Below are 14576 nucleotides of genomic sequence, written 5' to 3'. Positions count from 1 at the left end.
TTAATGCATTTTTAATACATTGACGAGAAAACTAAAAATTTCAAAGTGAACAAAGGGAAACTGAAGACGAAGACTATAAATTATTTCAGATAAAAATATTCAGTTTCATGTCAATGGAATTACGCTTTCTCACGCTGTGAGTGACTTAAAATTGCTTGTACTTTCAGGAGGATTAATTTGGTTTCCAATATTTAGTTAACAAAATAAATTTGCTTTACACCGAACGAATCCACGGCGTTTGCATTAATTCAGGAGAATTTATCTAGGTAATTGCACCGGAATTCCGTTTATTCGAACGAAATTTTAAATAACGCCGGATTAACTGACCTCGTGCCAATTAAATACCTTTAGTTTAGAATAAAAGTTAAAATAAAAAATTATAGTTCGTGGGAATAAATTCCTATGATATTAAGAACGAATAAATTCCTACTATATCAATGCGTAACATAAAAATTAAATAACAGAAGAAATCGTTTATCCAATATTTTAATTTACACACAAAAGGATTGATTAAGTTACAACACAAAAGAAATTAAACCGCTTCTCTATTGAGAAAGTAACAATTTGCACGTTCATGGCTTTAGTCTAGGAGAAACGATGTGTCACAATCTAATATTATTTCTTCTCTAACAAACAGAATCTTATTGAATTTTCATAACGAACGAAAGAAGAGGATTTTTAAATCTGATACACTAAATACCAAAAATTGGAGGATAATTAAAAGTATTTTTCTATTTCCCTAACAGTATATCCATCTTGCAGGACATCCAAGTATCGATTGTGGTCGGCTTTTCTTCGTTCTGTGTGACTCGTGGAGAGAAAAGCGAGAGTGGGGCATCACACGATATAAAGGAGAACCGGTCCAAGAGGTAATCGTTCCCACTCCATCGACCGTTCTCCATCTCTTCGGTTCGCCACACGAGTATCGTGCATTTCTCTTTCCGTGACCGGCCGTACTTGGTTATCACCGTTGTCGTCGATTGTTCTTCGTGATTCCATCGTACCGTTGTTTTCAGGATCGACGTTTCGTCGCTATTAGACAAGGTAAGGGTGCAAAGCCTATTACGAACCTCCATTTTTTGAAACCAACTGAGGCCAATTGACCTCTCGGAAGCCAAACTGATTAATACGCTTTATTTATACTTTAGACGATAAAGGTATAGAACTTGTATCAAAGAAATTAAAGCGTAGAAAATAGGAAAAAATGTATAATAAAATGAGAAACACAAGCTCTTTTATTCGTGTATTTTATAAGAAATCATTTAAATTTCTAACAATGTATACTGTTGCAAATTTACAAAATTCCTATGAGAAATTACGAATTGGTCGTTTCCAGTACTCTAACGGTTCCAGCGTTAATGTCGCTTTTGCGAATTTTTCGATTTCACCGATCAGAAACGTAGCTGTCATTCGACTTCTCGAGAAAAAAATATGTATAGCCAACTGTTATTTGTTGAAGATATATCATATAAATGTGAATTTTAGAGACTACCGCTTGTAATATCTTCACTTTTTACTTTATGTAGTTTATCAGTATGGCTTCTCAGTAGCACATTGAACGTTATGGAGCACGTTAACATTTTTTAATATTCTTTTACGACGCGAAGATATGGGATTTGAATGAGTAGTTCTGCATCTGAGTTATGGCTATGGTTTATTGACCTTTCTAAGATTTTCTCTGACATCTAACGATCATTGAGATTATTAGCTGATTTTGAAATTAATGTTAAAGATATTTTGTAAATGACGAATGAAAGATGAGAGTTCTATCAGTGTTTATCGCGTAAAGAGCAGTTTAAAAATACAGTCGATTGAAAGTGAAAGTGATTCTCGTTTCTTATCCTCGAGGTTCTGCTTTTCCTTACTTAAAGTGGTAGTTTCGACAGCGTCGATGAGTTGTTATATCCTCAGAGAGTGAGTTTAGTGAGCATACTGAGGACTTTACGAGTTACATTAATTAAATTAACTAAATTAAGGACGAAAGAATTGGGATCGTTTTCTGCGATATCAAAGGTAATTAAGATTCGCGGATTAAAAAATAAATAGTAGAAAAGTCTATCAATTGAGAAATAGATTCATCTATTAAGATTCAAATTAAATTCAATTAAAATTCTAAATTAAAATCACAAATGCGTTTCGAGCGCTTTATGTAAATTTTTATGTAAATTTATATTTAATTTAACATTTAAATTAATATTTATGTAAATTATGTATGTAAATTTTTCAATTTAAAAAGTGTTTCTATCTAAAAATACGTTCATACCAAAATTTTTAATATTTAGGATATCCTTAGATTTTACAACAATAACAAAATTTGTACCAATGAAAAAGTGGTTTGACGTTTAACGATATAGTGGAGCGTAGGTGCCTTGAGTATACTTTGAACGTAAGTCGAGTGTAATATGAAGCAAAAGCTATGGAAGTTAAAACGTAATTCGAAAGTTTCGAAACACTAGTCTAGAGATTTAAAAGCTGCACGAATCGAAAAGCAATTTCAGTTTCCTATCGCAAAATCGTTCCACCAGAAAGCAAGCGTAGTTTCTCTGCGAAAGTGAGGTTTACATTTTCAGTAGTTTTGCGATTATCGCGATTCCTGCTTACGTAGCACAAAACTTCCACGTTTCGAAATTACGTTTTAAGCTTTCCCTTTGACTTCGTACACCGTCGCATCGTTTGGCTCAAACAAAATTCATCGCACCATAATGGTTCTTCGTTACGAATCTAACTCACATTAGCATCTCAAACAACCGACATGTTACCGTTTTTAATTCCCAAACAATCAGATGTGTAACCAGATTACACAAGCATTTGCATGTAAAGGTCGTTTAGAGTAAATGTCAGTGAAAAAAAGACAGGTATTTGTGTGAATCTCGATCCAATGTCGAAGACGTACGTTTCTATGTCCAGTCGATCATCTTCCTGTCTCTGCTTTCCGTTTATTCCGATCATTATCGTCTTATGATTAGATCATATGTGAAGCCGTAATTGTTTCGCTTGATTATTTATGCACTGACAAGAAGAAGAAGAAAATTAAAGAGAGAAAAATTCTCATCGTCGTTTAGTAACATTCAATTTTTCCACAGATGAAATGGTCATATAGACGAATCGAAGACTTTCGATACTTACATCCAAAAGTTTCCATTTCTATTTCTCAAGCAATATTGCTTATAGAAATATTTCAATTTTATTAGAAACGATCTTACTGACTTTCAACAACTTTCTTCTTCCTTTCTCGATATACTCTGCGTTTTCGACTATTCCAATATTGATCTCCAATTTTTAAATTTCAAACTTTCATTTCTTCTTTCCAAGCAAACGTAGTCCACGACGTTGTCTAAACATCTATTCGAAAATTTCTGATGATTTGAAGCTTTCATTCCTTTAAGCAAATACCTAGATCCTTGCATTTTTCATTAGAAGACTTCAACTGTTAACATTTTTTTTAACAAACCAAACTTTCATAAGAATTATAAAATTCAACCGAGTCGCTAATATGTTATTGCACCAGTATGTCTCCTATGACAAAAATTGTTTGCATTTGTAATATTCCACGAAGCAAGGATCAAAAGGAAGCAGGAGGTCGACTCGGTAAATCTCAGTAGAATATGATTAGTACGTTCTATACTTTTCGCCACGTTCACGAGTCGCCTTTCCAACCATCGTTACCCAATTTCAGGTTTTATCAAGGACAGTCTTTGGTAACATGTTATATAGCTTTTGTCCTGCACAACAATGCCTCTTTAAATGAAAAATCCTTGCTTTTCTATAATGCCTAGAATAGAGATCATCCAGTTAGTCCGATCCTATTCTGATGACCATGTAAATCACCGTGAATTTAGCTTTCAGAGTTTCACCTTTTTTATTCATAGTAGTTGTAGCCTTTCTAATGGGATATTAGCAAACTAATTTAAATTACTGGTTGATTTGGAAAAGGTTGGTTTGTTAAAAGAAATTTTGGAGGTACTTTTTATTAAAATTTTTTAGTTTATTTTTTATAAAGGTAGAATTATAATATATTATTTTTAGATTAGAATTAGAATAAACGTAAACGTTATATAAATATCCTGACACTTTTGTTCACTTGCGCTAACGGTATTTGAATATAACCAATGTGTACAAATTAGAAATAGCACTATCTCTTCATGAAACCAACAAAGTTCAAATTTAAATTATCTGTTAAAAGATAATAATAATACATATATTTAACTATTATTATATATTACTACGTATATTGTTACGTATTACTATACGTACACGTACTATTATGTATCTTTATTATTTAAAAGTCACCGCTTATATTAGTGTCAGAAATTTTCCTATCGATTTAAAAAAAATTTCACAATCTGACGTGATTAAAAAATTGAAGAGTTTGAAGTTTGATTAATGTTCGATTTAGAGATGTGATAATATTTCGTGATAAACGTAAATGTTTGTTGTATTTTCACTTGATTACATAAAGAATAAATAACGTTTGTATATAAATGGTTGGTTTGTATGCATTTGAAAATTGCTTCCATGGAATGAATAATTCATCCTCGGGACATGTGTTCATGCTGATTTGCACAGATGTCATTTTACATTGTGTTTGTATACAATACAAGGTGACGATAAATTAAATGCCTTCATGGTTCTTCGTAGCGTATTTCGTAAATATAGAAGAGAATGTTTATATTGCAAATAAGAATTTGGAGTCTATTTTCTTCGATATCAAATATGAAAATGTTCAAAATCTTTGGTACAAATTTAAATCATTAATATAAATTAGGAAAGAAAGCCTAAATTTAAAATAAATCTTTAGCGAAAATGTAATATAAATTCCTTACACGTTTCGTATACGTAATTTCTGTAAACGTAAATTTCAAGCAGACGTTTTAACGCGAGTATACCTCGAATAAATTTCCTAGAACAAAATTTATTAAGCCGAATTTGTTAAAAATGCACCGTTTTGAAAGGGAAAAAGTAAATGGATTACAAACGATAAAATTCGTAAACATTGCGATTCACATTCCACGGACAGAAGTTTTATACAGTTAATCTTTATGGTAGGAAATTTTTCGTAATATGTGTTTACGATTACAATTATAATAAACATCTTATAATTTCTATTCTAGTAAAAGTGAAAGACTTTACATAGATAAACTTCATGAAATAAATTTCCTAGAATCACGGTTTCGAAACACAGCTATTTCATTTTTATGTAATTCCCCTTTCTTAACGCACACATATTTCGTAAATGTACGTCGAAAGTGTGCTCTCGTTAAGAAAAAGTATATATATACCTATTTATCCGTTTATTAAACGGTTGTATGACTCATACTGAAATACTTCCATTGGCATATGAATCAAACGTGGAATTCTTGTACGGAAACACTAATACTGATAATTTATCAAGAATCATCCATCATATCGACAGTGATGCGCGTAGAGAATAAATATCTAGTTATTGCCAAATAAAATTACGATACATACGTTTTATGCTGTTGCATAAATATTAAACGACGTATTTTATAACTTATACTATCCGTCAGTTATTATTTCTTTTTTTTTGTAATTTTATTCTTCTGTCATTTACTTAAATAAATTTCGTTCTAAAAATTCTATTTAATATTTCCTAAGCAAATGCATTAGTATGATAAATTCAAAAATGTATCAAACAATTCTTTAAAACTTACTATCATGCAATAGAAAATTATACAATTATCAGTTTAGAAATAAATAAGAAGCTCAGAACGTGCGATTTTTCATATTAGTCTTTGTTTTAAAGGTACACCATGATACAAGAATTGACTAGTCCACGAATTCTTATTTAAACATTTACCTGTATAGAAAGTAGGTAAAAAAGTTCCAAGTTAAACATTTAAACGAGTGGATTGTTTGCTATTTATTTATTTATTTATTTTATTTCTCCATTGTAGACTCTAGGATATTGTTAGCATATCGTTAGGATATCGTTTTCATAGTATCATTGAACGTGTGACATTGTATGAATGTAACGTGACGAATAAATTGACTTAAAAGGATTTTTATTCCTGTCACTGTTCAATGCTTTATTTGCGAGTAAAAATAGCTTTTAACAGTGATTCATTGATACATAAGCAAAGACGTTTTTATTTCTGCAACGTTTTTGTCAGTTGATTCATTTCCTTATCATTTTATATTATTTAATTGAACAACAGAAGCAATCGACTTTTAATATATCATGTTTTTAAATGAAAACTTAAATTCTTTAAATTAAATTTGATAAAATAAAATTTCGGTGACTTTATTCACAATGCCCTATTTCAAAGAGATGTAGCAAAAACAAATTGAAAATATATTTATGGATAAATAGCATTGAGAGTCACAGGCATGTTTTTTTTTCTTCTTATTTTACAGTAATAGTTATATTTTAATTTGATATTTCTATAACATATTTACACGAATATCTTATTATTATATTTTATTTTTTCGCTTCATGATCTTACAAAAAGAACTTGAATTATTACTTAATTAATTTCACTGATTTCTAATCACTTTCCATAATCTAAGATATGTCCTTAAGATACATTCTACTGATAATTTTGATTATATAATCGATATTTGAGTTATAATTATAAAAACAACTAAACCCGTGGTCAACTATCTTAATAGAAACATTTACATGTATCGTGCAACGTTACTTAATATCCTTTTTTCTTTACAGTTATTCGTTTACGAGTGTTCTGAAACATTCACGTTTCTTAGAATCATTTACACCAGTCATCTGTATACATAAATTTTCATAATTTATTCAAATTTATTTCTCTTTTCTATTCTTAGATTAGTACGATATTTACATTACATAGATTTTGATGAAAATAATATTCTACTTCACGGAACCTAAATACGTAGTCACATGATCATAGGAACGAACAGATTAAATAAAATAATAATTAATTAATTTGTGTAATTAATTTTAAAATAACCCACGACAATATTAAATTTCCTAATAATCTATTATAATTTGAAAAATAAACAAGAATATGTTGCCTAATTAATATTCAAAATTCATCATTAAATAACATAGTTCCTGATTAACTATCAAATTAGAAATAAATATTCACAATGAAATGGCATAATACGTTGCTCTATCTACCTACAAAGTAATACGGCGAACAAATTCATATTCATAACACGCTGCGCAAAGATCACGCGTGACTTCAATTTGAAATTAATCCAGAGTAAGTCGATGAAAGAGGACGAAGAAGAAGCAAAAGAACAAATAGCGAGTGCTGTCGATCATTTTTCTTTTTCTCACAAGAAATAGTGAAACACGCGGATTGCTTTCGGTCAACCGTGACGAGGTAGAGAAAGTTTAGCGTTAGGCAAGCCGCTTCTGGTCAACATTAATTTCTCGCATAAGAACGATGTGTAATGTCGAGTATTTGCGTAATTCGTTATAGCGTGCATTGCCTGTTGCACGTGCAACAGTACCACGGGAAGAATATCACGTTTATTATATATACGTATGCCATCCGAACGATGATTTCCTTCTCGTTTCAACTATTTTACCAAACATGATATTTATATGATGACTTTACAATATGTATGAGATCATACGGTGTCTCGATGAAGAGTTAAACGACAGAGTGTTTCAGGTTCTCAGAATTTCTGTTGGACAAATTATACTCACTAGAATAAGTTGTAGGGTTCGGTTGATTGATTATTAAAGAATTTTATCCCTTCGTGTTTCCTTCATTTTTATTTCGTTACATTATTTTCGTCGTTGATTATTCGTTGAATGTTAAAATATCGAGACCGTACAGGAAACACATGCATTTTCCAATTAATTGCGCAAGTGGTCATTTCGCATGCAAGACTACAGTGGATGTCACAATTAGCATACTTAAAGTTGTCATACGATGTCACATCTAGTTACCTGTCATGGATTAACTTCCTTGGTAAACATGTAGGAAAGATCGATTATTTCGCCACTGCAGGGCGATTACGCTTCAACAAACTCGCGTTCAAGAAATTATAGAAACAAGGAGTAGCAGAAACTATGTCATTTTCCGATATCGGAGTGGATTTTCTTGCATTAGAAACTCATTCGTTATACCTAATTACTTGTCATTGTGGTTTTATTCAAGATCATCGTTTTATATCGTTTCTAACAGTTATTCAAACGTCCTTTTTATTTTATTTATTTCCGTATTCATATATTTATATTTATCTTCTAAAATTTTGTATAATCTTCTTTCTTGTTTAATACGATCGCAATGGAATTGATGGATATTTCAATTTTATGTATTGGTACGTGATTCTACAAATTTGACAAAGCCTGGATATTATTTATTCGAACGTATGAAAGATGACTGAAATATTAATTTTTCACGGTCTGCAAAAATTAGAATTAATATTATAGTTTTTCTTCTTATAAAGGAAATAAGATTGTAGATTCTAGAAACATAGATTTTCACAATTACTTTAGATTAGTTTGTACTACTTTAACCAAAATTGATTTTCAGATGTTGCTGATTCAACCGACGGAGGAGATGTCGAAGCAGATTCGCGTGGAGCTGAACGAAAATGTCGCGACACGTGACAAAGACGTCGAAGTCATCAAAGAATGGCTGAGCAAACAACCGCACTTACCTGAGTTCGATGGTAATCGCGTTCGAACGATACTTTTCGTTAACGTGATGGATTGACATATCCTTAGATTTGTGCTCAGTTCGATATTTAATACAGACGTATTTAATAGAAAGAGCTAAGTAGCAACGGAAGAAAATGAAAGAAAAACGGAAGATATAATTGAGAAATCATAAAAAATTAAAAAGAAAGGAAGTAACATTCCTACTTGTTTTTGATTTTAATTATCAAGTATGTAATGTAAAGAGAAAAGATAAATACCGACTGATCGATACAAAGCAAACGAATTAAATGAGAAGTAAAATATAGAGTCCAAAACGTAACATAAATGTAAAATAATTAATTACGATAATTATGCGGATTTTTATTAAAGTAGTTAATAATTTATACGTAATTATTATGACATATATATTTTTACTATGCTGAATAAATGTTCGATATGGTAAACATAGATCACGATTATTCAATGATTGATTGCTTAGAAGACATCTTTTTTTCGTTTCAGACGATTACAGGCTAATGACGTTTCTTCGTGGCTCCAAGTTTTCCTTGGAAAAGTGCAAGAAAAAGCTGGACATGTATTTTACAATGAGAACCGCGATCCCGGAGTTCTTCACTAACCGAGACATCACCAGACCGGAATTGAGAGATATTACTAAAATTGTGTAAGCTTTTTTTCTATTGCTACGAGCTATTGAGAAACATTGTTGTAACTTTTTTCCATAATTATATGATATTCATAATTTCCTGCATAATCGTATATATATTGTATATTTATTTATTTATTTTGTTCATTTGGTTAAAGTTTATTCTATATTACGTGTGATATTCGAAAAACTGAGAAGATCTGAGAAGGTCTGTGACTATGCAGCAACGTTATTGTGTCCTTGAAATAGAAAATTTTCTAATTCGGCGAGCACGGGTAATTTCCATGACACCATTAACACGCACCGTGAGCCAAATAAGAAACTTTCCGCGGGCAAATTTACATGGTATAACGAGAAAAGTTCTGATTCGTTTTAATAAACCCCGACTGTTCGATGCTAAGCTCGATTTTTGTAGCAAAGAATTAAATGGGAAGAGGACGTTGTTTTTCCAGTATTCGAGTGCACGTTCGTAGAAAATAAGAGAAATTAATTATTTTAGTCCAGTTATTCTCCTTTCGCTCTTCTATTTTCCACAAATGTCGAAAATTCCTGATATTAAACAAGCATGTACGTGGAAGATGAAGAAAGTTAATTATTTTAGTTTAATTATTCATTCGATTGTATTCATTCTATAATCAGATAATCAAAAATAATAACAACGATAAATTGAAAAACCGAGTTCTTCGAATAATGCTCTTTCGCCAGTTTAATTTTCTTTTACCCATATTGCATCGATGATTTATAAATGTGTATAATCAGATCTATAAACTCCATAGCTGCGATAATTTGAAATAAATATATATTTTAAGAAATTATTACCTTTCCAGTCAGGTGCCTCCATTGGCGGGTTTGACGGAAAACGGACGACGAGTAATAATTATGCGAGGAATCGACAAGGACTTACCAACTCCAAACGTAGCCGAAGTGATGAAACTGGTTCTGATGATCGGCGATGTGCGTCTGAAAGAAGAATTAGTTGGTGTGGCTGGAGATGTATATGTACTGGATGCTAGTGTCGCGACGCCAGCCCACTTCGCAAAATTCACACCAGCTATCGTGAAAAAGTTCCTGGTCTGTGTTCAAGAAGCCTACCCGGTGAAGTTAAAGGAGGTGCATGTGGTGAATGTTAGCCCGCTGGTCGACACTATCGTCAATTTCGTGAAGCCATTCATTAAGGAGAAAATTCGCAATAGAATCTTCATGCACAGCGACATGAAGACTTTGTATGATTATATTCCCAGGGAGATACTACCAACCGAATACGGCGGCGATGCTGGACCAGTTCAAGCAATTCATGGTACGATGATAATTATCTTTCTCAGAGTATGGCAACTGAGAGCCTCGTAATTAGATTACGGATATTTATGCATTTATAATTGAAAATTGCACAAATGAAACGGAGGTTGAAAATAGAATACGCGTATATAATTAGTAAAATGAAAATAGAACGTACATGATACGCAAAAATATACAAAATATCCAAAGTATTGTATTTATTGTAACATTTTATGGATCGAGTAAGTTTCTGCGTAATTTCTATCATTTTAATTAATTACGTAAAGACATAGGAATTCGCATATGTATCCGCAATCTACTCGTAACGAAAGCAACCTTTTCAAATTTGTCTACTTATCGAATAATGACGCAACCCGATCAGAGGCTCGTGGTGGTGGAATCGATATTACGAGAAATGATCTAAATATTTCATATGATTGCTCAAACTGGAAAGGTCAAATAAAAAAAGTCCATATATTTTACTAAAAATGTAATACTACTTTACCTGGATTATTCTGCATTTCTCTATTATCTCATGTACAATACAGGAACACCTGTTGCAACGTTGCAACAAAAACACGTCTGTGAACGTGTCAGATAATAAATCGTACCGTCGAATATATCATTAAATTTATTTTATCGATCTCCAGTGATCAAGCAAAAGTCATCGTTTGTTCGTTTTTTAGAAACCTGGGTGAAGAAATTAGAAGAATACGGTCCTTGGTTCGCGGAGCAGGAGTCAGTGAAAGCAAACGAGGCGCTTCGGCCAGGAAAACCAAAGACTCACGATGATTTGTTCGGTTTGGATGGATCATTCCGACAACTGGTGATCGATTAAACCAACAACTCATCCAGTTGTCGACCCATGACAACTTCACCAACTACCATCCCGGTGCTAATACGAAGAAAATGAGTTCGAAGAAAGGGAGGAGACAATATGTGCATCCACGTCATGACGTTCATCAACAAGAAACATCATGTTACTAATATGTATATTTTCGATATACAGTTTTCAATTATTTGTCTATGCATATGTATATCGAATCTCCTAAAAGATTTTCCTGACTAGAAATTGATTCATCAGATGTTTGATAGATTTTGATGGATACACCGTCGTTCTATTCTTGCACAAATTCGACGGTGAAAAATTATTAATAGGAATTGATTGATCTAATTGAGAGCTGAGTATTAGTTATAGTAGAATAGATGTGGTTCTTTGCAGTTGAATAAGTTCTATTTAATAGAATTTTTGTTTATATCGATCTCGTACATAATGGAGATATACATACAGTTATCGAGCAGGTTGTAAAGCTTTAAAGTAATGTTGATGATGCTTACATTGCATATTTTTCTATATCTTTTTTCATGTGATGAATAAAACATTATTTTATTAGATACAAATGTTTCAATAGTCCTTAATTGCAGTAACTTTTTCAAGTATACCGACTATATCATAGATTTATTATTTATAAAGAAATTTATCTTTTTTAGAAGTAATCAGAGAATCATTTATCATTATATTTAGAAAATTGAAAAGAAGTACATATAAATAGATTAACAGGTGTGTCTGAAATTTGCAAAATTTCTTATACATTTGGAACAAAACAGATTTAATGTTTCATCGATCATCAGTGATGCAAAGGGGAAAGCGATTTATTAAGGGGAAAGCTGCAATTATCTTAATAGTAAGAATAGAATAATATCAGACGGAGGAAAGTAAACATTAATTGAAAAGTTAAACAAATCTTGGAGTATATCCATGCTTTCACCTTTTCCTTCATATCTTCTTGATTCTTTTTTGAATTTAAGATTATCAAATCAATAATTATTTATGAATATAATAACTACTTATGATTTAGAAAATCTAACTTCGTTTCACTACAGGAAAAACGACATAAGATAAATAATATTTATTTTATTCGAACAAAAATTAAAATTTAAATAAAACGCTAGTGAAACGTGTAAAGTTTACACGTATTTATTTTTATCTGGTAATTAATATCAACTCACAAAATGTAGATGATTTTTCTTCCGAGAAATTACGAAAAAGACATCCTGTAAGTATAACATTAAAATAGGCGTAGAGTTTCGTTTCAAACGCAGCATAATTGTACAGGTGATTATTCGTACGCAGGTAATTCGTTTATTACATTGTAATTGCCGCGTCGAAAGTAGGTTAGACTGCATACGTAGAGCATAGTACTTTCGATTTTTGAAAGTACCTTTTTTTCAACACTATACCATGTCCCACATTGTGGAAAATAGGCTCGGTTCATGTGCAATGTACGATAATGTGTATACCTTTAAAAACTAATGGACGTGAGGAAATATCTCTCTCACAATTACCCCATAATTTTATAACGAAAGGAATGCTATTATAGTATACATACATATTGTTTTTATATAAAGTATAAACGTGCGCATAAGGTTTCAATTGTGGAGTTAACGTAGAAACAGCGTTTATATACTTTTCTTTTATGTTTCAACGCACGCGAAGCATAGCGTAAAAGATATGAAAAAGGACTTCTTCCTTTTATCTTCCTTTTTCAAAGTTTACTCTAGTGAATATTCGAAAGAATTTATTTTAAATATCTGAAACGAGTAAAAAATTAATTTTCCACCGTTCTTCTAACCATTTAACTTTCGGTTAAATTGAAAATTTCTTTCTGTTCACTTTTACACGTTAGCATCAATATTTGTTAGTAACGTAAATACTCAAATATAAGAACTCGCAATTAAGTATGCTCATAAAATACAATTGTATAAATATTATTACAAAACATTTCGTCTAATTGACAAACAATATATATGTATATGAACCTATCATGCAATATGTGATTTCCAGTAAGAATGTAGTGTACGTATAGAGTACGTAATTTATACTTTTGTACGACTTTATTAAATATTATTTGTAGCAATATCCTGTAAAATAGTTAAGGACGAGATTGAGTATATACAGATTAATATCTTATCTTCATTCTGCTTTATACATAGATTTATGGTTTGCATGAATTAGTCGCCTATGTAAATTAGTAATTTCGATTAATTAATACTCGTGTTTCGTTGAAATTATTAGAATTATTCATACCTTGGAATTATTTAATCATGATTGTATAGCGGGTTTACACTAGACAGTTGAAGAATATATAAATATATTTCATTTTTAAATAAAATATGTAATTATGAAATAGATTTTATATCAATGACCCTAAAATAATTTGACAAATTATATTGCGTTTTTTAAACTAATTTGTATAAATAGTAAAATAAGATATACGTGTGTACAATAATTTGTTAGGATAATCATAATTCGTTATAATCAATCATACGTGGAAAAAATATATTCTCAGTTCTTATTGCGTATTGTACGTGACATTGTAGCGGAAATAAAAGACACAAATTGTTATACGTAAAATTCTGAAAACGATGGAGATCGATTCTTTTTTATCTTCTTTGTCCTTTTGCAGACTATAAACCAATTTGTCTAAATTTTAAAACATCTTAAAAGCTTTCCTGTTATTCAATAATATGTTTGTATTTGATATAAAAACAGAGAAAATATAATTTCTGGAATTTTTCAGAGAACGAACAAAAATATTTCATCAAACCCTTGTGAAAAAGTGACGCTGTCGTGTTTGAAGTTGGAAGCTCGTTAAATTTAAACAATTGAAAAAGGAAACGAGGACAACGGTGAAACTGCAGATTTCCAGAATGAAAATTGAGAAAACACTGAAATAGCCACACGGAACAATTCCCTTTTCCAACTTGTCAGTTTTTGTCGGTCCAAGCATCGAATTACAATCTCGTCCAGAGATTTCAATTAATTTTGCCCGTTCGTCGATGAGAGACAGTCAAAAAAGGGAAGAAAATTGACTAAAAAAGAAAGTGACCGACTAATTACAGCTCCGAAACGAAGTCTTTAAATCGCACGAGTTTCCGTTTTCGTATACTCGTTACCCTGATGTAATTAGGATATTTCAGTAATCGAACGTAACGTGGATCGATCCAATACTCCATTCTCAGGCTTTTTCAACATTCTGACTG

At 31.3% G+C, this 14576-nt stretch overlaps 1 protein-coding gene across 1 annotated transcript; it reads left to right on the top strand.

Moving 5' to 3' along the window:
• The first annotated feature begins 868 nt into the window (after positions 1-868).
• Positions 869-11933, top strand: LOC117238756 (alpha-tocopherol transfer protein-like). The gene is made up of 5 exons (XM_033503924.1): positions 869-1044; positions 8487-8625; positions 9116-9275; positions 10085-10554; positions 11219-11933. The coding sequence occupies exons 2-5, from the start codon at positions 8487-8489 to the stop codon at positions 11368-11370; spliced, it is 921 nt and encodes a 306-aa protein (XP_033359815.1). The 5' UTR covers positions 869-1044; the 3' UTR covers positions 11371-11933.
• Positions 11934-14576: the final 2643 nt, after the last annotated feature.

This window comes from Bombus vosnesenskii, unplaced genomic scaffold (assembly GCF_011952255.1).
Source record: "Bombus vosnesenskii isolate JDL3184/JDL3185 unplaced genomic scaffold, Bvos_JDL3184-5_v1.1 scf7180000013605, whole genome shotgun sequence".
Lineage (NCBI taxonomy): Eukaryota > Metazoa > Arthropoda > Insecta > Hymenoptera > Apidae > Bombus > Bombus vosnesenskii.
This window is presented reverse-complemented; position numbering and strand designations above follow the sequence as displayed.

Coding starts and splice junctions, on each gene's coding strand:
- LOC117238756 (XM_033503924.1), top strand. CDS start 8,487: ATGTTGCTGATTCAACCGACGGAGGAGATGTCGAAGCAGATTCGCGTG. Junction 9,276..10,084: donor AGAGATATTACTAAAATTGT/GTAAGCTTTTTT, acceptor TTACCTTTCCAG/TCAGGTGCCTCCATTGGCGG. Junction 10,555..11,218: donor ACCAGTTCAAGCAATTCATG/GTACGATGATAA, acceptor TTCGTTTTTTAG/AAACCTGGGTGAAGAAATTA.